The sequence below is a fragment of the Bombyx mandarina genome, chromosome 08 (genome assembly GCF_030267445.1).
Source record: "Bombyx mandarina strain Sakado chromosome 08, ASM3026744v2".
Taxonomy (NCBI): Eukaryota; Metazoa; Arthropoda; class Insecta; order Lepidoptera; family Bombycidae; genus Bombyx; species Bombyx mandarina.
In genome coordinates this window covers 2,813,663-2,839,512 of record NC_143215.1, presented here as the reverse complement: position 1 = coordinate 2,839,512, position 25,850 = coordinate 2,813,663, and the positions used below count along the sequence as shown (strand labels likewise).

At 36.1% G+C, this 25,850-nt stretch overlaps 1 protein-coding gene and 1 long non-coding RNA gene across 3 annotated transcripts in view; one reads left to right on the top strand and one right to left on the bottom strand.

The window, feature by feature from the left end:
* Nucleotides 1-25,850, top strand: part of LOC149502419 (uncharacterized) — a 141,812-nt gene that overhangs the window by 35,706 nt on the left and 80,256 nt on the right. The window lies entirely within an intron of this gene.
* C1GalTA (Glycoprotein-N-acetylgalactosamine 3-beta-galactosyltransferase 1) lies at nucleotides 1,032-25,171 on the bottom strand. Of its 2 annotated transcripts, none has more exons than XM_089729443.1 (8): nucleotides 25,013-25,171; nucleotides 16,555-16,682; nucleotides 8,971-9,203; nucleotides 7,478-7,616; nucleotides 5,786-5,882; nucleotides 5,048-5,174; nucleotides 4,320-4,474; nucleotides 1,032-3,661 (listed from the first exon to the last, which is right to left on the bottom strand). In XM_089729443.1, the coding sequence occupies exons 1-8, from the start codon at nucleotides 25,064-25,066 to the stop codon at nucleotides 3,506-3,508; spliced, it is 1,089 nt and encodes a 362-aa protein (XP_089585569.1). In that variant the 5' UTR covers nucleotides 25,067-25,171; the 3' UTR covers nucleotides 1,032-3,505. The 2 variants fall into 2 exon arrangements, with proteins under 2 accessions (XP_089585569.1, XP_089585570.1); XM_089729444.1 differs by lacking the exon at nucleotides 25,013-25,171 and adding an exon at nucleotides 24,765-24,912.

Genomic DNA, 25,850 nt, shown 5'->3' with positions numbered 1-25,850 from the left:
ATTCTGCCGTGCTTGTGATATATACAGTAAGTGCCTCGGAGACACTTTTGAGAAAAACGCGGTTAAAGATTTCAATTTTACTTTTGACGTTTCTCGCGAAGTATAAAGCATACCTAAGTTTTTATAATTTTTTAAGATAAATATAGGCTTTTGTAACAATTTGCCTATTATTATTTTTATTCAGAAATAATATTTAAATTATAAAGCTTGAAAAAATATTTATATTAAGGAATTTATAATTAAAAAAAAAACATTTTTTTAGCATTGGTACAGTAAGTGTGTGACTTACTGTAACAATATTTAGTTTGAACTACATACTGCAATTATGATTACGGAATGAGGTGAATGTTTAAATAGAATAACAAAAATTGCACAATTTGCTTAATGAAACTTAATCACTTACTATATATTAAGTGTATAATCTATGATTATAGCTATGAGCAATATATAAACTTATGGCATCTACCATAAAGCACTGGAACCATAATTAATTACTCTTCCTCGATATTATTTGTAGATAAAAGAAACAAAAGAGATCTTATGAAATCACAGCTTCATAGAATAATTACACAACTTTGTTAAGACTATAAAATTTTAAAATCAGTTCCATTTATTGAATTTTTTATGCATTGAGAATAAAAAAACCACCAAAAATAAACACTTTGTTTCTAAAAAAACTAATACAGTTCTTTTTGGAATTTTTATAATAAAAATAATAATACGTAGATTGACAGAACGCAGCTGCACAACCCTGATCTAATAAGGTACTTTATAATCTTTAATAAGTCATTTAACCTCTTAGGACGGTTATTATGTACTACTAAACTATTATGTAGATTATGAAATCCTCGATACAAGAAATTATCAAATCAGTCAATCTTACAAATCAATAATATTAGCACCTGTGTAACAGTTTATGGTAAAATAGTAAATGTCCTTTAATTGACTAGTAATATGTAGGCTTACATAATATAGGCATATTAGGGGTTAAAGTATGAAATTGCCGATTTGACCTGAAAAATTGAAATTCGTTTTTTTTTTCATTTAACATATTTATTGAATCAAAATATCTACAGTTATTATCTATACATTGCTACCATCTAATAGAAAGGTCAATTATCTCTTTGCGATAGAACTCTGGTGATCTAGATTCTACAAACTGTGTGAAAGCATTTTGTACTGCTTCCTGGGACGAAAAGTTTTTATCACCTAGAAACTTGTCCAAATCCGAAAAAAATTGTATTTATTCCGTTGGAGCAAGGTCTAGCAAATACGGGGGGTGACCAATGGTTTCTAATTGCAGTTCCTGTAGAGTTAAAACGGTTTCTCGTGCTGTGTGAGGTCTCGCGTCATCATAGAGCAGTAATGGTGAAGACCGATTCAGGATTCAGGGCTGTTTCACTACAAGTTTTACTATCATTGTTCGGAGTACGGCATAGTAGACATTTACCGTTATTTCTTGACCAGATCGGAGAAACCTATAGTGAATAACACCATGTTGAGATCCCCAAACAGTTACCATTACTATACATATATTGGTAAGCTTTGCTTCAGGATACTGTTGCGGCGTTTGACCTGGGGTCAGCCATTGCATTTTTCGCTTACGGTTATCGTAAAGAATCGCTTTTCATCACATGATATTACTTCATTTCTGTATCGATTCAACAAGGCAACACAAGGTTCAACACGCGTTTCTTTCTGCAGATCAGTCAAATCATAATGCACCCATTTTTCCCATTTTTTTTTAATTTCATTGATTTGGTGCAAATGAGTCAATATTGTTGATAAGGTAACATTAAACCATATCGCTAATTCCTGGGTAGTTTGGCTCGGATCAGCTCTCACCATCTCTTTCAATTCATTGTTATTCACATGTGTGGGCAGTCTTCCACGTGGTTCGTTCTTCAAATCAAAATTTCCATCACGAAAGCGTTTAAACTAAAACACACGCTGCGTTAATTAGTAGTCCCTTCTCCTGCTTTTGCAGCGTTAGTCCCGCGTCGGAACTCTTATTAAAAAATCACTCGAATTTTCAAAGTATCCATCTTTCTTGTCTAAGCTGAATAATAAAAAAAAACTGAAAGTCGATAATCGAACGTTACACATGTTCACTAAAAAATCTCAAACCATGAAGGTTCTATGTCAATTCGAAGTAGGTACCTATTACAACAAAATGGCAATTTAAATAATCCACGTTATTTAAAAAAAAAAATCTGAACTCAAAACTCTTCGGTTAATAGATTTGATGCAGAATTCGAAATGTTTAACCAAAAATCTCTTCTATTCTCAGGCATCAGAGGTACAAGCTTCTGTATAATATCTACTTTACGATCTGCAGTGATTCCTCTGGGACTATTTTTAAACTTCACCTAAGGAAACTTTTGGGTCTTCATAATTTTGGCTTGTAAAAAGTCCAATGATTGAAACATCTCATATTATGATCTGTTTTAAACATTAGTATGAAATAGGCCCTCTGAACTTTAACTAAACACCTTATAATATTTGCAGCAAGTAACGTGTTTACCTAACATGTTCCAGGCAAGTCTACGCATAATATGAAGTATTCCTTAATATAATTACAGTAGTGAATCTTGCTGTTGTTACGACTATGCATAAAAATAAATATTTTAATTTGCTGACTTATCATATACACAGTAAGTTCAACTTACTGTAGATATGTTAAGGTTTAGTAACTAATGCTTTATTTTCAACAATTAATATAATAATAGTATGTGGTACTTACTGCTAATATGTTTCAGTGATACTTGATGAAAAATACTCATATCTTAAAAATAATAACAGCAAAATTACTTACTGTATCAATACATAGGAAATGGTTTAAACTTTATGAAAAAATCAACCGTATGTGCCCATACTGCAATTATAATAAGTATGTTTTGGCGCAAAATGTTTCTTACTGTAGTTATGCTTAAGCTTATTTACGTTTCTATACCACATTTTAAAATTTTAAATATACAGAAATGTAGATCTCAATCTCTACATTCCAAATATATACTTAACTCAATATCGACAAAAATGTGACTTACTGTATTTATCGTAAGCACGGCAGTATTACAGTAAGTCTGTAGGAATGTATTATGCGATCAATCTTTCAGGAACGATAGCGAATTAAAATTTAAAAATAAAATGTTTTAGTTTTGAACAGTACCCGACATTAAATACTGCACATCGACTTTTGGACAAAAAACAATTTGCTAACTTGTTTTTCGTGGAGCGATATCTCTGTCGCACACTACCTATGAGACGCTTATCAGTAGCCGTGTCCGAAGACGAAATTAGCCGATAATCTAATATCTTTACCTAAAAGCCGATGTGAAATATTTATCGCCGGGTACTGTACGATATTGCTTAGTTTTTTTTCTTCTTTGGGAAACAATGGCGAGCCGTTATTTAAGAACGACTAGAATGTTTTTTATCTTTTCTTTTTTTTTCTTCTTCAAACGTAACCTCCGTGGGGTCTGACTAGTTACTAAAGTAAATATATCTACTTGGTATCGTTCCTGAGTATCTTGGGCAGCTCGCCAGCTCCGAACGTGATGCCGTAAGGCCGAAGGTGGTATATGAGATAGTCGAACACGTACATTTGTTGCGGGTTGACGTAGTGGAACGTCACGGCGTGGTCGGAACAACAATCCAGGCCCTGAAGAAGAAAAAAATCTTGAAAAATCTTGCCGACGATCTCACGGCCCGTCTGACGTTAAGTGGTTACCGGAGCCCATAGACATTAGCATCAGCGGGAGGAACGGATGAGCTGACTTTTTTTCATACCTAAGTTAATGGCTATAAGAGGCCATTTCAGAGTAACCCTAACAAGTAGGTGAGCTCGCGGCTCAAACTTGACGACGTTCGTAACACTAGCCCTAGCAAGAGCAGTGCTTCGCAGAATCTACCTCCGGATCGGAAACACAGCCTACTGAGAAGATCCGGCGAGAAACTCAGTGGCCTGTGTCTGTGGGTTAATTCGCTCGTCGAGCCCTTCATCGCAAGCGACGGGTTCGACGAGAACGATGACCGGTGCTTGTGGTATTTAAAAGCACCGTTAGTGGATCGGGAGGATCCGAAATGACGTGTTTTGGGCGACGTCAACTGTTTACCATTTGATCCGTAGGATCGGGTATATGACGAGCTGATGGGCCATGGACTAACTTATATACTAACCAGTGCCGATTGCTGCACTATGTGAAACGAACACGAACTATTAACGCGGATAAACAAAACTGATTCTGCGGATACTACTCTCGGCCCACCGGTGGGTCGCAAAGCATAGAATGTAGTGATTAGTTGAAAGCCGCCCTTACCTCGTCGCTGGGGTAGTAGATGTAGCTCCAGTACCAGAAGCCCTTGTCCTTGTTCGGGAACAGGTGGTCCTGCGGGACGAACGGGAAGAACCGGCCCCGCCTCATCGAGTCGCGGGAGTCCATCGCCTTCACCCCGATGTTGTGGAGACATTTGCCTGAACGTAAAACTGAATGTTATAAAGTTTAAAACATATCAGCTCTAAGACGTGATTAGACTAGACGCGTGACTCTGTCCGATCCCGTTCTGTAGCTTGGTGGAGTGCGTCGCTGACAGGCATCCTCAGTTCCTCCGGTATTTGGTCCGACCATCGATGTGTTAAAGTTGAGATGTAACGGTAGGCAGCGGCTTGGCTCTGCCCCTGGCATTGCTGAAGTCCGTGGGCGACGGTAACCACTTACCATCAGGTGAGCTGTAAGCCCGTCTGCCTGCTCGGATAATAAAAAAAATAGTCGAAATATATATATTTTAGAAGCATTGTGCGATCCACGTGACGGTGTGTGGTCAGTGATGGTGTGTGGTTAGTGACGGTGTGTGGTCAGTGACGGTGTGTGGTCAGTGTCGGTGTGTGATCAGTGACGGTGTGTGGTCAGTGACGGTGTGTGGTCAGTGATGGTGTGTGGTCAGTGATGGTGTATGGTCAGTGATGGTGTGTGGTCAGTGACAGTGTGTGATCAGTAACGGTGTGTAGTCAGACCGGGCGCGGCCCCCGGACAGATGGTACACGTACCGATCTCCGCGTCCTCCGCGCCGTGGTCGCTGGCCTTGCACAGATGCGGGGAGGGCAGCGCCTTGTTCACGAACTGGTCCAGCGCCTCCCGGCTGAGCACGTAGCCCGCGCCGCCGCTCATGTACCCCTGGGGACGAGCACGTGCATGGGTGGCCGACACACACTACCCTACAGGCACGCTATGATGGCCGTCTTGACGGAACTTTTTGTTAAGTTGTTCTTAAAGGTCTTAGTTACCAGGTCATAAAATCCCAAAAAAATATTATTTTTATATTATTCTAATAGATTAAAATATGACTTTTTGGCGGGAACGTTGTGTGATTTGTTGTATTTTGTCTATTTAGTGTTTCTTCAAGTTTAAATGTGTAATAAGGGTGTTTTATTAAATGTTTAGTATCTGTAAAAGTGCACAAATGTGGAAAAAAAAAAACAAAGCCGCTGGACGTAACTTCTCGGGATTCTACAAAAAGTCCACTGAAAAAGTCTCAGTAAATGACCACCATTTTACTGAGATTATATTTCATTCCATATCATCTCATCTCAACTCATTTAATTTAATTTCATACCAGCTGATTAATATCTCAATCATATTCATTTTATTTCATTTAACTCCATATTATAATTTTTCATAAAAATAAGATATGACTTAAAGGTGTTAGTTACCAGGTCATAAAATCCCTTAAAAAGAAGAGATATTTGACATGCTCAGATAGTTATTTCTCGACTTCAATTCCTCACCTGGGGCGTAAACGGCTTGAACCTGCATCCGAAGTACACAGGATCGCTGCTACTGTAGTCAGCCAACATGTACCTCAGATTTTCGACGACAACATAACTGTAATAAGATTTAATCAAACGCATACTCACAAAGATCATATATTCTCGTTCGATAGAATTTTAGTCAGTTTTTAATAGCTTATGTGGGTAGACGAGCTCACGGCCCACCAGGTTTTAAGTGGTTACTGGAGTCCATAGACATCTACAACATAAATACAGCCACCCATCTCGAGACATGAGTGGTAAAGTCTCAGTTTTAACAGTACAACGGCTGCCCCGCCCTTCAAACCGAAACGCATTACTGCTTCACGGCAGGGCGGTGGTACCTACCCGTGCGGACTCACAAGAGGTCCTATCTATATTTGAGTTTATTACACGACGTCATCCCTTCACTGTGGAAGACAATCATGACTTATTAAGTGCGTATTTCATTAGAAGTTAAAGTTTGGAAACCGATATTTTTAGATGACCGATCAGCTGATGCGTCGCCCTTCAGTGTTGTCCACTCTCAATTCAAATTGGAGAGATTCAAAGTAGATATTAGGTAACACTTAGAAGCAATGGAATTTTCGTGGACTTTTTGGCGGGAACGCGAGAAGTGAAGTTGTGTGATTTGTTTTATTTTGTCTATTTAGTGTTTCTTCAGGTTTAAATGTGTAATAATGGTGTTTTATTAACTGTTTAATGTCTGTGAAAGTGCACAAATGTGAGAAAATGAAACAAAGCTGCTGGACGTAACTTCTCGGGTTCCTCCAAAAAGTCCACTGAAAAAATCTCAGTAAATGACCACCATTTTACTGCGATTATATTTCATCCCATATCATCTCATTTCATTAAATTTCATCCCAGTTGATTAATGTCTCAAATTAATCATCTTCATTTCATTTCACTCCATATTATCATTTTTCATAAAATTAAGAATATAAAGTAAAATAAGACATGACTTAAAGGTCTTAGTTACCAGGTCATAAAATCTCTTTAAAAAAAAAAAATTGAATTTTCGTTTGACAATAACTGATTTTGTTTTTACGCTGCAATTTGGAATTACATTCATTCGTTGATGTATGACTCGCGTTAGAGTTTAGATACGCAAGACATTTCGAATTCAAACCATGAAGGACAGTTGTTATGTTTTTGTCATACTTCATAATAATTTACATAACGGTACGTGACGAGTATTTGTTTTAAAAGAGAATATTTTTTGAAATTAATTCATTTTTATTAACACAATGAATTTTGATGATACAATTGTTTTGCCGCTTCCAACGTTATTTCGTTTCTGTCGACTTTGATGTGATAGGACATATCGCAATGGACGACTTCAAACGTCTGATGATTGTACTGGTATTTCCTGCGACAGCCGAGACGACTATGAACTGCTATCGTACACTCGCCAGTTCACAAGATGGTTATAGACACCTACTGGTGGTGATGGTGGACCTCTTGTGAGTCCGGACGGGTAGGTACCAACACTCTGCCTATTTCTGCCGTGAAGCAGTAATGCGTTTCGGTTTGAAGGGCGGGGCAGCCGTTGTAACTATACTTGAGACCTTAGAACTTATATGTCAAGGTGGGTGGTGCATTTACGTTGTAGATGTCTATGGACTCCCTTAACCCAGCCATTTAAGCAATAAATATTTTAAAAAAACGTACGTATCGTCGTCGGCTTTAAGGAACCAGTCCGCCTCCCTCCGGTGATGTTCATAGACGTATCTGAAGGCGGCTTTCGTCTTCGCCCACAAGTAATCTCGACCTTCTTGCACGGGAAGCTTTACTGATGGCAGGTTGCTGTCTGAGGATAATACATTTTTTAAGTGTCAAACTTTGACTGTCACGTAGGTCACAGGTGCTCTGCGTGGCGTGGACTGAAGTGACTATTTCGATTTATCTCTTCGATCTTCTTACTTCTTTTTCTCGCTTCGGTTTCCTTAATATTGAGAGTCGTGACCACCTCCTCCTAACAAAAGTGTATTCCTTGCCACGTACCATCTGGGTATGGAATGATCTCCCCCCACGGTGTTTTCCGTGCGCTATGACATGTCCTTCTTTAAGCGAGGCTTGTGAAGAGTATTAAGCGGTAGGCAGCGGCTTGGCTCTGCCACTGGCATTACTGAAGTCCATGGGCGACGGTAACCACTCATCATCAGGTGAGCCGTATGCTAGTCTGTCTACAAGGGAAATAAAAATAAAAAAAATTATATTCCGAAAAATTCCACGCCATTTGCTCCGATCTTTGGCCGAGTGTAGAGCATCGTGAACTGCGGTGTCGAGGGTATAAAGCATAAGGCGCCGGAATATTTAGTAGACTCAGACCTAAGACGTAAGAGAACTATGACTTATATTAACAAACAAAATATGGCAAAGTTAGGAAATCAACAAAATAGGCAAGGCTTAGTAACAGAAATCGGCACAATTACTTCAGTGCGCCGCGTAAGGCACCGGTGACATACTTACACGGCATTCAAAGAGTTAACTCGAGAGAGGACCGGTGTTTGCAAAAGTCAAAGCGGCTATTATCGTTCCAAACTTGAGAGGAGATTTCCTGATGCAAGAATGACATTACGATATTTCGTAAGGAACGCTATAGCAAGGGTAAGAGCTAGTAGGGTAACATCCCCCTATTTCTACAAGCAATACAATACAATAAAGACTTCCAATTCACGGCTCAAGATGAATGACAGCTGTAACGTCTATAGACTACTTTTTTCTTTTTTATTTCTTAGATGGGGGGACGAGCCCACAGACATCTACAACGTAAATGCGCCACCCACCTTTAGATATAAGTTCTAAGGTCTCGGTACAGTTACAACGGCTGCCCCACCCTTCAAACCGAAACGCATTACTGCTTCCCGGCAGAAATAGGCGGGGTGGTGGTACCTACCCGTGCGGATTCACAAGAGGTCCTAACCACCAGTAAAATACTTATAATAATATCACTTAATACCGACTGGATCGTGAACTCGTCTACAAATCTTAGGCAAACCTAATTGCCGGGACGAAGCGCGTTTTTGAAGGATGTCTAATACCAACTGCAAACTCATGAAGCGTCTTAACCCCCAATTAGAATTCATAAGATATAGTCCAGTATTGATACAGCAGGATCGAACATTCCCTACAAAGGCTCTCGAATTCAACAGACAAGCTACCTTCAACGCTGCTCATGAAGAGTAGTTTATTGCACCGTTTTCCCCACGTGGCCTTCACGTGTTTGGCCTTTTTCTCATGGTTGCTCGGCTGCGTCATCACCCAGCACAACACTCTGACGCGTTTGGACAGTTCGTCGGCAATCGATCGATCCTCATCTTTGTGGGCCGGTTCGTCGCTTCCGTGATCAACTATATTCACTATTGGATGCCTGTCGAGGTCACGTAGGGACTCTCTGAAATTCCACATTCGCATTCATAGGTCAAACAAATCGTAAAACGTATCCAGTCGGGCCATATTATCAGATGTAAGCGGACGTCACAAAATTTCTATTGTAGTTTATTATTTGGCTGAAATATTATGATGAGACATAATTCAATAAAAATACCAGTGATTATGTAGGAACTAAAATCATGATCTGATTACTCATATTCAAAAATAACAAAGCTTTTAGCGGCAGGGCGGCCACAAACCCCAAGATCTGAACTGGTCTCACCAGTATAATCCCATCACTCGATATGACTACACACATCAAGTAATCTAGTGAAAGGATATGCTCAAGTGCTATTGGAGATCAACATTTCATAAAAAAAAGTTTTTTTGCTTAGATTGTTGGTCGTGCTCACAACCCACCTGGTGTTAAGTTACTGGAGCACATACACGTCTACGACATAAAACCTTGAGACAAGTTCTAAGGTCTCAAGTAAAGTTACAATGGCTGCGACACCCTTCAAACCGAAACGCATTTACTGCTTCACGGCAGAAATAGGCAGGGTGTTGGTACCTACCCGCGCGGACCCACAAGAGGTCCTAGCACCAGTATTTACGCAAATTATTTTTTTAATTAATTATTTCATTTATACGATACTGGTAATTTTAGGTAGCGGGCCACAAATTGCTATGTGCACAGAATATTACTATAATAAAAAACTTATTTAAAAAAGCTGAATAAAACGTACAGCAACTAAATTAAAACTACTAAAAAGGCTTAAAACGTATTCATATTATGTACTATTAGACGTGGACAAAGGCAATAAAAAAAAAAAGAGCAAAAATAAACAGCTAAATTAACTCTACTTAAACGTAACGTGCGTACAATTATTTAATCTACATAATTTGCTCTAAGAAAATGTTTAAATAATAATAATCCCAGTTCTGCTGGCAAAACAGCGCAATAATAATATGTCTTATAGAAATAATAATTAAAATTGAACATTAGAATCTCGAACATGGTTTCAAGTTTAGAAAGTCTGGCATTTCCTTTTGCTTTTCGCGAATATTGCCTACACTATTAAAATAAATTGCAAGGGAACGTCAGAATAATTTCAAATGTTCCGTAAATTACATTATCTATATACACAGATAGATATAGATATATTTAAACGTATATAATTGTGTACGTCATAACATAGGGAGTCTTAATTTGGAGCCGGATAACCGTGCGTGATTTGTTTCCAGTTACTTATCATTATTTATTACTACATTTTTTTATTTCCTTTGTAGGCAGACGAGCATACCTGATGGAAAGTGATCACCGTCGCTCATGGACGTCAGCAATACCTGGGGCAGTGCCAAGCCAGTGCCTACCATTAAGTACTCTCCGCAAGCCCCGTTTGAAGGACATGTCATAGCGCTCGGAAAACACCGTGGAGGGGAGTTCATTCCAAAGTCAACTAGTTAATAACCAATACGTTAGGAACACCATATTACGAGGGATGTGCAATATACCGGCCATCACAAATTGTCGAATGATAAATAAGACAATACTGAATGCAAGATTAGGCCATTAAAGTAGTTAAAATTACTTTCCAGCTCTGGTTGGTTTGTACATATATTAGATAGATCCTTAACATGATTTTTTTAAAGATACGAATTCTTTTAATAATTAATTAAAAATATAGTTCTGACACACGAATACGTAAACGTAAACGTAAACGTAAAATCGATTTTTGGCACGGATTAGATCTTACCTTGTGTTTCTGTTGTCAAGATGGACCCAACGAAAGTATCCATCGAGATATCGTTATCGAACCTAATCTGACCAACGTAAAATGTTTTGCTTCGAAGTCGAATCACAGCTACTTATTATACCAATACAGAAAACACGAAAACCTTTGAAAATCGCTTACTATTGATCAGATGCATCATTTGAATGCAACATGCGATCCGATGCTTTGGATTTTATATAATTTCTTTGATAAAAATAAAATATAGAGCGGGAATTTTCCTTTGGGAACTTAAAATTTATAACATTTATTCGTTTGTGGCGTCTTCATAATAACCATTTGGATATTTCCACGCCTGGTCAAAATATAAATGATAATTCTATTCGAACCGGTGTGAAAATCGCAAAAAGCACTTCAGTTTTACGCTGCTTCACAATTGTGAGTGTATTTCCTCAATTATTTCCAATTGCCGCAGATTCCATGGACTACCTTTCGTGCAAAATGTCAATCTTACAAGAACCTGACATTAAAACTAAGCTCTCCACCATATGCCTTCGTAGAGTACTGGAGTTATTTGAACACGTTACTCGAAAAGAAGTTCACTATCTCCAAGGGCTGATAGTGACAAGCAAGTTAGAGGGCAAATGTCCCAGAGGACGCAACCCCAAGAGACGGTCGGACCAAATTTGATCTCTGAACACCAAGTTCCACGATACCCTTCACTAAGTCAAGGTTGGAAGAAAATTGTACGTGAGAAAATGACGCAGCGGGGGAGTCACAGCCCTAAGTAATGAGGAAGGCGACGCAAAAATGAGGATTGTCGCAGAGTTTGGGTCAGTTTTCCCTGTCAGGCGGGAACACCCACACAACCATAACGCTGATACTGCCACCACCTTTGAGACATGAAGTCTCATTGGAATAAGGACTCTTTAGACTTTTGAGAAAGCGCGTCTGCTTCGCGACCCATTGTGTATACAGGACGTTAATACTAAACTTAATAAAAAAAGCGGGTTTTCTTAACACGCTTTATTTTAGCTTTGACTGTAATATGTGACAGAATCTTTCACATATTTCAATATGTGCGATGAACTAAAAAATTTGCACTCCAACTTCTGATGATATTAGAATAGTTATATTATTTCAAACTAATATCCAGTCTAAGATCTCCAGGGTAAAATTAAATTAATTTTAGTACCACTTGATATTTAGTCGTGTTTTTTTTTAAATCTTTTGCTTCATTCAGTCAATATGGTGTTATTCTATTTGCGGAACCGAAGTGCATGCTCGCTGTGGGTGAGAATTAAACACCCATACAGAGCTCATACGCAACCATCTGAATTCAGTAATACAAATCGACATTGCAATCGCTAAAAAAATAGTTACCAATAAATTGGCAACCATTTTAGTTTTTCAATTAATTTTACGTATGACTTTTCAGCACTATAACTGTATTGCCAATTAAATTCAAATAACTAACTAACTAATTACTAACTTGGACTGCGCTATCAGAAAATTAAATTTGGCAATAAAATGTTAAACTTTATTTGTATAGTTTCGACGACCAAAGTAAAATGTTTTATGTTGCCATTGAATAATTCATTTTGACAATTTAGGTTTCATAATTTATTCCTCTTAGATACACATTGTTTGCTTTGAATGTGGTATAATGAGATTACATAGCATGCGGAGCTCTATATACAGTGTGCTATAGCAAACATTCATGTGGATAGGTTATATTCTTACATCAGCTGTTCATCAAATTTTTTGTTTCTTACTGATGCACTTTCTAGAAAAAGAGCAATCTTGCTCGCCCGTAAACTTATTTAAAAGACTACCGTACTAATAAATTATGACACAAAGCATGCCTGGGGTCGAACTATTGGGCTAATATTGCCAAGCCTCCATAACCTGAGCCTAAGCTTGGTCTCGGATCCCTCAACCCAATTTTCAATTTTAATTTTCGTCCATCGTGTATTTGATCCGATGCGAAGGAATATATATACCTTACACCCTATTCTTTGGACTGTTCACCCTCCGCCTATCGATGACAAAATGTGTTTTTTAGATACCGTGCATATTGGGGAATGGTAAGCAACTTATTTAAGTATACTTAAACTACGAAAAATACACAAAAAGAAAAACACAAGCATCCGCATGAAAACTAAATTAACTGATGCCCTTCATTTTAGTTAGAAACAGTAGTGGAACTGGGCAGGATACTTATCCAGATATGAGGACGAGTAACGAACTTAACAAACTACTAAATGGTTGGGCCCAAAAGGCAAACGAAATTTGGGGAGACAGAAGAAAAGATGGGACGATGATATAATATATTGCTGGAACAAATTGGATGCATTTGGCCAATGACAGGGAAAGGTGGAAAATAATGGAGGAGACTTTTACTAAAGAAGGGGTCACATAACAAAGAAAAAAGAAGAAATTACTAGTTTGTAAACTGATATATAATTGCACTGTTAATAACTAGATTTGAACTGATTTGGACTGAATTGCACTGGAAATAAAGCTATAATAATAAGCGATTTCCTGAACTTCACCAACCCCAAGTGGAGACCGCATATTTAAGTCCACTCTTTTTCTAATTAGAAATTGTATTTCTATGTTATAGTATTAAAAGCAGGTCATATTCATTAATCATAAGTAATCAAATGTAATCAAGTTTTAGTTATATATTTTTTATTTTAATTGTCAATGCATTATCGATTGCACCTATAATTGAGGTGACATCTGCTATGTACTTTTGTCAGTTTTTCAATGGTTTGTATTGATGACCACTTTGTTGGTGCAACTTAATAAATAAATAAATAGATATTGGTTTTTCACGTAGCCAGTTCATTGCCACACTGTTCGATAAGACCCAACACTTCTATTAAGTGCCAAAAAGGTTATCTGTATTACAGATAACAGCTGTTTCTTATTAACCAGCTGGTTAGTGTTATTCAATAAATGGTGTCTCGATTACGTTTAAGAGTACATTTTTGCACAATGACATTTTATTGCGACAAGTTTTCTTTAGAAAATTAATGCATTTGGCTTTTCTACTATTAAATTACAATTGCATTTAACCTTTAATTCGCGCTAAGGTTAATAAAATAAGCTACTTATTTTGTTGATATAGTAATATGTAAAATTGAATATTTTTCTTTCTAGGGTTTTATAGCTATTGACGATAAAACTGAATCCCTACAATTACATCACACGTGTTTTTTTTTAATTACTTATATGGGTGAACCCACAGCCCACCTGGTGTTAAGTGGTTACTGGAGCTCATATACATCTACAAAATAAATGCGCCACCCGCCTTGAGATATAAGTTCTAAGGTCTCAGTATAATTACACGGGCCGGGGGCCGAACCTCCTACGAGGTCCCTGCGCCTAGGGGGCGCGCGGGGAATGTGAGACTCAACGATCTGCAGGTGTTGAGAGTAGATCGCGGGCCCAAGGATTTTAGGGCCCACCCACTAAACGACTCCCCTGCACCCGACGTCCGATCTCCGTCCGGGGTCAAACCCGGTCAGAGTAGGCGGGTTCCAGCGGTCAACACTACAACCAGACACGCTGCGCCACCCCGAGGACGCCCGACCGACGGGTCTTCGAGGCGATAGTCGACGACCAACGACATCGGTCTCCGCAGTACGGCGGCCCTACCAGGCCGCCCGGGCGATGCCGCTGGTGTTCCGGGATACCCCGCTGGGCCAGAACCAGCCTACCGGGTCGGAACGCGATACACCGCCGACCGGGTTGCTCTGCTACAGTATGTTCGGCGACGACAGCGACGACAAAAATGCGGACCGCATCGCAGGCCGCAGCCGCCGACGCGCCGTCCCATCCTCCTGGTGCCAGCGCGCTAGAGTGACGATAGCGTGCGGCGCAGCCTCAACTCCCTTAGGTCGCCCCGTGACCATCACCGGAAGGAGACTGCCTCCTCATAGGGGCCGGAGCTGGACAAACGCCCTCCTCCGGCCCCCGTAATTACAACGGCTGCCCCAACCTTCAAGCCTTACTGCTTCACGGCAGAAATAGACAGGGCGGTGGTACCTGCCCGTGCGGACTCACAAGAGGTACCACCAGTAAAACGTGTTTTCAGTTAGGTCGGCCATTTCACTAGGATAACGTTTTGATTTGATGCGGTTGATGAAAATAAAAATAAAATGCGTCCGTAAATATGAAAAAATAGTAGTATATAGTTAGATCAAACATATGTGTAATATCGTCTGTGTTATATGAATATTTAGAGAGATATGCGACTCTAATGTCATTATCTACTCAGAACACAAACAAAATTCCCACAAATAACCTTAAGCAAATATAGAATCATTTACAGACTTCTCGATTTGCCAATAATTTTCGACAGATGCTTTGACACATATATTCTGTCTGGACACTAATCCGAATACAACTAATGCCGTTTCACTATCGTCCGCCCGTGAGACTAAACGCACTTATATTCCTACATAAAGAACTACTAATCCTTAAGCCCCTGCATCCTAAGAATCTGTAATCTCTAGAATTCTGCTGTAAAGGCATCATTCGCAATGGAATTGAATCTTTTGACTTTGATACCAAGATGGCCAGCAACATGATAATAATTTTGTGGTGTCTATTGACCGGTTCACATTAGATGGGCCGTGAGCTCGCTGCCTAACTCAACAAATCTAATAACTAACTAAGTACTAGTACCAGGGCCGGATTTAAACTTAATGCCGCTCCTGGGCACTAGAAAAAAAACCGCCCCAATACTGAAATTTTACTTAAACATATAGTTTATATTTTTTTGTCTTCAACTTTACTAGAAACTTTATTATACTCGTAATATGTTATATATTCCAAAAACATAAATAAATATATGTGTTTTTTTAACAATTATAAATTTGGCACTAAGGCTGACACATGAAAAAAAAAATTCTTTCATTCTGGCTTACCAGAATATTTATATAAAATTATATATTTATATTTATATAAAAATCGATTATTATTTTAAATCTCCAAGGAAATAAATTCATTAAATCATTTTGATTATTAATTTTACCAAAAGTGCCAAAATTATAATTCACAAATAATGGATGAATTGAATTTCTTGAATTATCAATTAAACAGAAAATTATAATTATAAAATTAATTAATTGCATAGAGCATCTTGATAAGAAAAAGAAAGAATTCACTTTCAAAAATTTGCGGCCCTGGGCACTTGCCCCCACTGCCCCTAGTGTAAATTCACCACTGACTAGTACTAAGAAGTTTTGTAACAAATTGTTAAGAAAATTTACTGGTATTGGAGCGCATGTTTGTTCGCATGTTGTACATTGTGTCCTTATGTATATTAAAATTCTATTACGAAAATCATCTCACAGTGTCTTCTCTCAAACTGTCCTCTCAGTGATGACAAAAAAAAACTAGAACATTTTTGCCTATTCATATTACCGTTGTACATAAATCTATCGATTATAATATAATTATCTTATTAAATTGAAATTTACTATCTAGAATTGTTCATCTAAATTCATTAATATTAATTAAAATACAAATAAAAGCATGCAACAAGAATCATGCCATAAAAATAATTAAAAATTGTGCAGCAAGTGCTCAAACTCATGCAAGTTGTGCTTTAAAGTGTAAAGTTACCTGTACGCTGGCCAAGCCACATCCCTTGAGCCTGCCGTGGATGTTAATAATATGTACGCAAAACTAAATCCGGCCGATATGCCGATCACCAGGGTTAGCACAAATCGACGACCCATCACCCGACCTTCCTGTTGGGCGTTCATCACACATATATCGCAACTTGAATCGAACCTTCGTAAATTAACAAAAAAAAAAAAAGTGGCTACACACTGACAGCGCGCAATTACAACTGAACTTATCGAAAAAAACACTCGTGTTCTGAACATATGTGTACATTCGCAAATAATTCGTTGGAACATCGTACAGCGCCTCTATCGAGCGCAAAGGGAACTATTTTTACATAAAACCTTTTTAGTTTTTAACAAAAAATAATAATAATGAAAACAATATGTATTTTAGCCACAAGTGACCTAAAAATTATGAGATTAACGAAAGCGTTTGTTTATTATATTTTCGTGACAATGATGTTTGGAGTGGATACACTTGTATTTGTATTTATAATACATCACAATCTCAATCCGCCCGTGAGATAATAATAATCTACGTGGATTTTTTTTTTAGTTAGTCTTATGAACGATTTCACGGCGCGTCTCGGGTAAAGTGGCGGTCGGAGTCCATAGACATCAACAATGTCGCTGTCACCCAACTTCACGTATAAGTTCTAAGTTTCTAAGTCTCAGTTATATAGTACAACGGCTGCCCTCACTGTTTCGCGGCAGAAATAGGCAGGGCGGTGGTAAATTCCCGCTGCTCTACCTCCAGTTGGAAGACACAGAATAAAACTTCTAGAATTGCCGATTCGAATTGGACCAGATTCAATGACGTCATATCGAAAATTACCAATTAATAAAATTATTCAATTCGCATTCGACACGGATAGTAAACTGCGCACAGTCAATTGTATCAATGCTGACAACGGGTCTTCTCAACGAGAGTAATTTTGTCTTGTTGAGATCTTGATTCGTTGAAGGCTACTTCTGTCTAATGTTTATAAAACGGGGCCAATGTTCTTAACGTCTGATTTATACGTACGCAAATATTGTGCACATCGACAGACGAAAAGTTATTTGGCTTAACCGACATTTGTAACTATACTTGAGACCTTAGAACTCATATCTCAAGGTGGGTGGCGCATTTACGTTGTAGATGTCTACGGGCTCCAGTAACCACTTAACACCAGACGGGCTGTGAGCTCGTCAACCCATCTAAGCAATAAATAAATAAAAATGTATCTTTACAGGAGAAACATTTATTTTAAAATTTGGAAAAATATATCATAACAAAAAAAAAATCTTCATCTATTTGAATGAAGCAAACTTAATGGAAGTTCAATTAAAAACATCGAACTGTTTATGGTGATACCAAATAAAACCCTTTAATTACAAAGATAAATGTCGCGTATTAAGCAAAATGTCGCTTACACCAAACAGCCTTTCTTCCCTCGGTATGTAATTTACGTAAACAAAAATTTAAGGTATTTTTATTTTATTTCCTGATGGTGAGTGGTTACCGTCGTCCCTGGACTTCAGCAATGCCAGGGACAGAGCCAAGCCGCTGCCTAGCAACTCCTTCAGGGAGGTGTTATAAATGCAATAAATGTACAAAAAAAAATCCCAAGCAATTATTACACAAACAACAAAACAGACAGTGTACACAATTGTATCCATGTTAAGCGATGTTATTTTAGCGCTTCAAAATTCGGAATAAAATTTACTTATTTTTTTGTTTTTCAAATAAATTTTTCGACTTTTTCAATTGAGCAATTCAGAGTTTAAACAGGGAAGGGGGAAGGTTCGGAGGCTATTATACCTCCCAAGACTTCATCAATGCATTGAAGGATATATTTAAGAACGGATATAATCATATTAATGATGAGTATATCTCACACTTACGGTGTAAAGGCAACATCGCAATAATCGTCTTAAGCTACATTATATAAGCCAGGGGTAGGTAGGGTAGGGTTGGAACCAAGATCTAATGTTTACTGACGAAAGCCTCTGGGAACTACCAATAAAATTTCTTGAAATTTAAGGAAACAATATAGTTCCGTATTTAAACAATTAGTTTATTTTTAACAGACTTCAAAAAAGGAGGAGGTTCACAATTCGACTGTATGTTTTTTTTTTTTATGTTTGTTACCTCATAACTTTTGACTGGGTGAATCGATTTCGATGATTATTGTTTTTAGTGTATATTAATTTGTTTCGGAATATCTTTTTTTTACTGTTTGAAGTTGGTTTTTGTTAAAGCATGTCTATTTTTACAATTATATTATATTAAAAAGATTAACATAAAACTGAGATTAAATCTTAGTAACTACTTTTCAGTATGAGTCTATAGCGTTCCAAAAATAAAAAAAGTCTAATGCGTGGAAGAGAGGATAAATAATTTATGATGAAAACGATACGAGCATCAGTTAATGATATACGTTGCGCAGTCTATTCTATGTATTATTATGCATTATTTGATTTATATACAGGCGCTATTATTTTTTATATAATTTATATATTATATTATTTATCCTTGCCACTATCGACTGTACTAAAAACCGCTATCGACAGATTGGCCACCCGTGGTACATGCTGATAATATGCGGATCTTTCATAGTTTTAATTTTACTAGAGGTCCCGGAGTAGTCGAAATTCGACTATAATTAATTGGAATTGTAAGTTTGTACACTATTATGATTGTATTTTATACTTCTACAATCACAAATTTCGCCAAGGCTACTCTATAAAAAAATATTAATAAAGACAAACAATATTTAATCTATTCTCAATTTGACCACAGACGTCAAGATAAAGGTTTCTGTCACCAGGTCATAAAATAAAATAAAAAAAGACGTGAACAACAAAAGTTTGACAATAAATAGTATGCATGCGTGTGTGCGTCAAATACATGGTATGTAGTGTGTGTAATGTTTTCTTTATTGATTTAATGTATCTTTTATGCATTATTTAAAAAAAATATTAGCATTGTGCACTTCTTCTCTATATTCTCTATAAGTGTGGAGAATTTCATACTCCTCCGTCCGCGCAATTTTCGTAAAAAGGGATACAAAGTTTTTGCTTCACGTATTAATATATAGATAACGAACGGTTCGATTCAAATATTCGTTTGGACGTAGAACAAATCAATGTTAAACAAACAAGAAAGTCAATGTAAACAGCTGTGTTAACAAACTACCGCCAACATTTTCGTAAGGTACTACAGTGTACCGTCGTGGACACAAATGAAGAAGCTATTTAACATATTATCATTATATTATATTTATTTATATTATTTGCATATTTACAATTAGCATATTAATCTTCGTGATCGTATTTTCTTGTTCTTGCATCAATCGCAGTGCTTTTAGAAGGAACACAAATTAAAGTTTAAACCCTTCACTAACCGTCTATGTTTGAATAATGGGTATTAAACAAAAAATGGCATAGCGTGCCATCGCCAACAATTGTTAATTACCACACCAGTGCATCTTACTTTAAAGGATTCAGACTACATCCTTAGTTTTTTTAAATATATAATGATTAATTTTAGCAACGGAGACCTGGAGAAAGACCCAAGACAAGATGGAAAGATGTAGTGCTGAAAGAGTGAATGGCAATGTTGCTGGCGGGGATGTCCAAGACAGAGCGAAGTGGAATAATAAGGAAAGTTGAACCCACCACCATGTGGGATAAACTGCTAGAAAGAGAGAGAGAGCAATGAGAATTCCATACGGATTTTGTGTAAATTTATACAAATTATTTAATTTCAAAGTTACAAAATAAAATGATTGATTTAATAATTATTACTATAAAATAATAAGATATATCTGTATGGATTTTTTCCACTAATATTATAAGATCGCTCGGCTCATGTGGGGGCACGTAAGGTTTTTTTTTGTGTATCCAGAGTTTTTTATAAATAATTTTAATATTAAAATAATATTTTTTATAAAAAATATTTTTTGATCAACCCATATTTCTTCAGTTACGTCGTGAATTTTAAAACGCTGACCTTGCCAGACTCTTTCAAAAGTAACATCGGCTTTATTGCCTAGCAGGTTGACCTGATCTTTGACAGCAAAATTTCTTCAGGGAAAGCTTTTGCATCAATTTAGTGCAATAGGCCATGAAAACGATATACAAATTATCTCAAGCGGCTTGCGAAGCAATTTTTCTTTTTATTAAAACTTCATCGAATTTCTGACAGACGCAAAAACAATAGAAACACGACGGGAACAAATTTTACTTTGTGTTTTTCCGTTTTTAGGTTATCAACTATTTAACGCTATTTATTATAACCAGCAGAATACAAACACTACAACCAAGAAAAATATTTTACTAAAAACTTTTAATTTATAAAATATGAAAAACCTTTTTCCCCCCGACCTAATATTATTATCATAATTTAAAACGTATTTTCGTTTAATACAAAATACAAGTGTTCAGACTATTCATTGTTGACTTGTTTACGAATTCATCAAGTTGTTATTGTTTATTTAACGTGTTGTCTGTTTTTAAATCATTCCATTCAATTGTAATTTTTATGGTTCATTCAAATAGCAAGATCCCCGATCAAAATGTTTTATGTAGACGAACGAAGTGAACAAGACATTATTTTAAAGCCGTTTAAAAAGTAATTACAATTCAGTGAAACTGCTGCTTATCATAAAGTACTCCTTTACACAATAGATAAACTTTTTTTAAGTGATCAGGGAGTCTAGTTTCTTCGCGACAAATCAAACTAAAGTAAATGTTGCAGAAGTTCAAAATCATTGATTTCTTCACGAAAACGGCTCTCGAAATAGGAATCCTGAGAAATCTATCGAAGAAAATCTATCGTTTTCCAGTTCACAGTTCAGTGACAACCCTAGACCAAATTGCCTTGAAATGAAAATGGCCTTAACATAAATGGTACTTAAAAATGAAAATCGATACATATTTTTAAAAAAACAGCACATATATAAATCTTATCACATATAATTATGACATTTTGGGGATATTCATTTCTTAATCACTTTTATTATGAAACAGGAGGAGGAACAATAACCTTAATTTATTGATTTTGACATTGAAAGCAGAGCATTTCTTTTACAGTAGAACCCTAATTCCTAATCTCTTTTTATATTATAGTTTTTACGCTACCATTTCATGATTAAATGGTAGACTTAATTATACTGATAGTTTCCAACTAGGCAAAGACCGTTTTAACGATCAATAAAATTGAAGTATTCGACTAGAATTAATTAGGTTTTAAATTTTTAAGTCGTTCCACTGTTCCACTAATTACAAGATAGGGTATTATCAAATTTTTAATTTAGAAAAACTATTGTTTACTAGTAGTCCCGTAGAAGTCGAAATTCGACTTTAATCAATTGAAATTTTATATTTAAACATTATCATGGTTCTATTGTCAAATACTATTGTACTTATATAATATAATCCCAGATTTCGCCAAAACTACACTATACATAAATAATAAATAAAAACAAACAATATTCATCTATTCTCAATTTAACCACAGACTTTAAACACTAACAACAGTTGGACAATTGACAATAAGCAAAGAGTATATTTTATATGTGATTGATATATATATGTATATATGTGTGGTGTCAAATACATGGTTGTGTGTGTAATGTTTTCTTTATTGATTTAATGTATCTTTTAAGTATTATTTTTAAAAAATATTAGCATTGTGCACTTCTTCTCTTTATTCTCTATAAGTGTGGAAAATTTCACATTCCTCCGTCTGCGCAATTTTCGTAAAACGGGATACAAAGTTTTTGCTTCACGTATCAATATATAGATTATAAAATGAAAAAATATGCTAAAATATACACTAAACCAACGAGGTACCGGTCTTCATTCGCACTTATTGGATACGACAGAAAGATCTGTTTCGAACGATAGTCATTTATTGGTAGCGGCAGTCCCAATATTGTTATTCAAAACTTGCACATAATTATGGTAGTTTTGTATCAGTAACGCGATTCAGGGTCTTGCCGGATTGCGTCTACTACGCACCGATAGGTAAAGATAAATGTAAACGGAACATTGAAAATAGCGATCTACATTTGAGGCGAGAGACATATACTCCACGAACGATATAATAATATCCTTGAGTTAAAGGATTACTGACTAAAGATCGGTTTGGTCGCGCGCATCATATTATAATTGCTAAGGATAGGCAGACTAATTAGTATTCAGCTTCTAACGAAATAGAAAGCCGTTGGTAGCTAAGGCGATTAGTCGAAGCCCGATGTAAAGGCTATCGGTCGATAAACGTTGGCAATAGAAAAGCCTATTAATAGGCTAGCGATAGATAGTGTTCGGAAGTTTCGCATAGCGCTTGTATGTGGCCACAAAATTAACTAGGTCGCCACCAACAAATGCGTTGCAACTTGGCATTAGTGGCGATTATTGTTTCCCATTCGTGAATTAAATTAATTCTGATTGGGTTAATAGTTTCTTTCATGTGTGAGCGACAAACATTATAATCCAATAACGTCCGAAATACAATGTACCATTGTTTATATAATCACACATTCACAATCGGCACCTCGTTTGAAACGTCCTATATTTTTGGCGGTTCTAGTCTGCGGTTTGAGAGCCTTATCGTGGCTTGACAATTTGAAATGTTTGGGAATGGAGTTTGACAGCGGCTTGGAAATTTAGCTCTAATAATATTTTGTACGTTTGTTTTTAATGAATAATGTGTACCTTATGAGATATAAACAAAAAATAAAATACATAGGTCTATCTAAGCGCATACGTCCGTTAGCTTCGTTTTGGTCATGTATTGTTTTTTTTTCCTTTCTAAGCTTATAGCTTTGAGAGTCTATGTGAGCGTAACCTAATAAGTAGGTGAGCTCACGGGGCTCAAACCTGACGATGTTACTAACACTAACGCTAGCAAGAGCAGTGCTTCGCAGAATCTACTACCGGATCGGAAACACGACCCACTGAGAAGATCCGGCGAGAAACTCAGTGGACTGTGTCTGTGGGTTAATTTACACGCCGAGCCCTTCGTCGCAAGCGACGGGTTCGACGAGAACGATGACCAGTGCTTGAGGTACCTAAAAGCACCGTTAGTGGATCAGGAGGATCTGAAATGACCATGTTTTGAGCTGCCTTGGAAGGGAATGGTAGCATTTATATTTAGTCTACATATTATATTGTCTAAGGATTGCGGAACAAAAAAAATTATATCAGTTATTATAATAATATAGAACATGTGATATCTCATTTATGACCGGGGTGGTCTACCTGTATTACTTATTTTTTTTAATATAGTGTTTATCATCTTCCACAAAATTTAATATAATATTTTCTGAACTTATAACTAAATATTGTATTGCTATCTTCAAACAATTTTTGAAAGGAATACATTTATTGTGAAAGAGAAGATTGGACTGTGCACAGACATAATTTATTTTGATTGTACCCCTTATCATAGGTGGTTGTAAGAAATCATAAATAGTACAAAATAAATGCTTTAGATATACAGTTGGAGTATAAATATCTTTTGTGGCTCAAAAAGGCTAGGATCATAATATATCAATCTACAAAATATTATCATTATGAGATTCTGTGGACTTTAAATAATTTTAGTGTTTTATAGGTTACCGGAAAAAGAAACTATTATTATTCAGTTTTGTTTGGAACAGCTTTTTCACACTGATAGACATAAAACTTGAAAGGTATACCTAATTATTATTTGAAGTATTATACATTAAATAAAAATGAATCATTATTATTAGGGATAGCATTTAAAATTTTCAAATTCCCCAAGTGAAAATAGCACCAAGCACTGAGAGATAACAAAAACAAGAAAACACAAAATCATGTTACTTAATAAACATAAAATTTACCATTTAATTTCAAAACAAATGCAATTCACATGTGTGACTTTTATGTAGGTAGCCTTTTTATTCATAAATTTAGTATTATTATGACCAGCTACAAGAAGAAATTTTATGAACATAAAAATTATATAATTCATTTTTTTTTAATAATAGTTGAGAACAAATTAAAGTATCTTATAAAATATCATACTAAATTATTGGATAACTGCTCCTTAATAACTAACCCTTGTCTGTCCTCTGATATCAAGAAGTACTGTATCATAAACAACAGTTTTGATATTAACAACTATAGATATAAACACTACTTAAGTGGTAGTAGACAGATTATCTTCAATTGATGTGTGTGCACACTCACCTTTGTAAGCAACAATGTAAAAATTAATGTTTAAATCAGATTTTGTTTTTAAATACTAATGAGCTCTACGTATTTACTGGCGATACATTTGCTATTCATATAATATACTGACACCTACGCTCGTCGTACCGGATCAAGACTGCATGATAAGATAGTGTATTTTGTAATATTAATGTTTGAATTTGTTAACTTAAATTATTACGATAGTGCCGACCACTATTATAAAAAATGTTTTTATGAATACTCACAGTCATTGTGCATTTCTGTGGGTACATTCGCTCAGTAATTAAATACTCTCTCATTTTTGTTACCTACTACATATTTAATTGCATACAAATTACAAAATCATCTACGCTAAAACTTTAAGCTTTGATTGAATACAATTTTATTACCATAGATTATACACTTAATATACTTGAGATTTATTACGTATTATATGTGTATAATCTATGACAACTTTTTTAAAATGGATTTTATGACCTGGTAACTAAGACCTTTAGGTCAAGTCTTATTTTAGTTTTAATGATAACATTTGTATATGAAAAACGATATTATGAAACAAAACTAAATGAAGTTGGTTATTATGAAACATGGCATGAAATGTAATGAAAACGAAATGAAATGAAATGAGATGATATGGGATGAAATACAATCTCAGTAAAATGGTGGTCATTTACTGAGACTTTTCTCAGTGGAATTTTTGGAAGATCCCGAGAAGTTACGTTCAGCGGCTTTGTTTCATTTTCCCACATTTGTGCACTTTCACAAATGCTAAACAGTTAATAAGCCACCGCTATTACACATTTAAACCTGAAGAAACACTAAATAGACAAAATAAAACAAATCATATCACTTCACTCCTGGCGTTCCCGCCAATTTTTTTTTTTTTAAGAGATTTTATGACCTGGTAACTAGGACCTTTAAGTCATGTCTTATTTTACTTTATATTCTTAATTTTATGAAAAATGATAATATAGAGTGAAATGAAATGAAGATGATTAATTTGAGAGATTAATCAACTGGGATGAAATTTAATGAAATGAGATGATATGGGATGAAATATAATCGCAGTAAAATGGTGGTCAT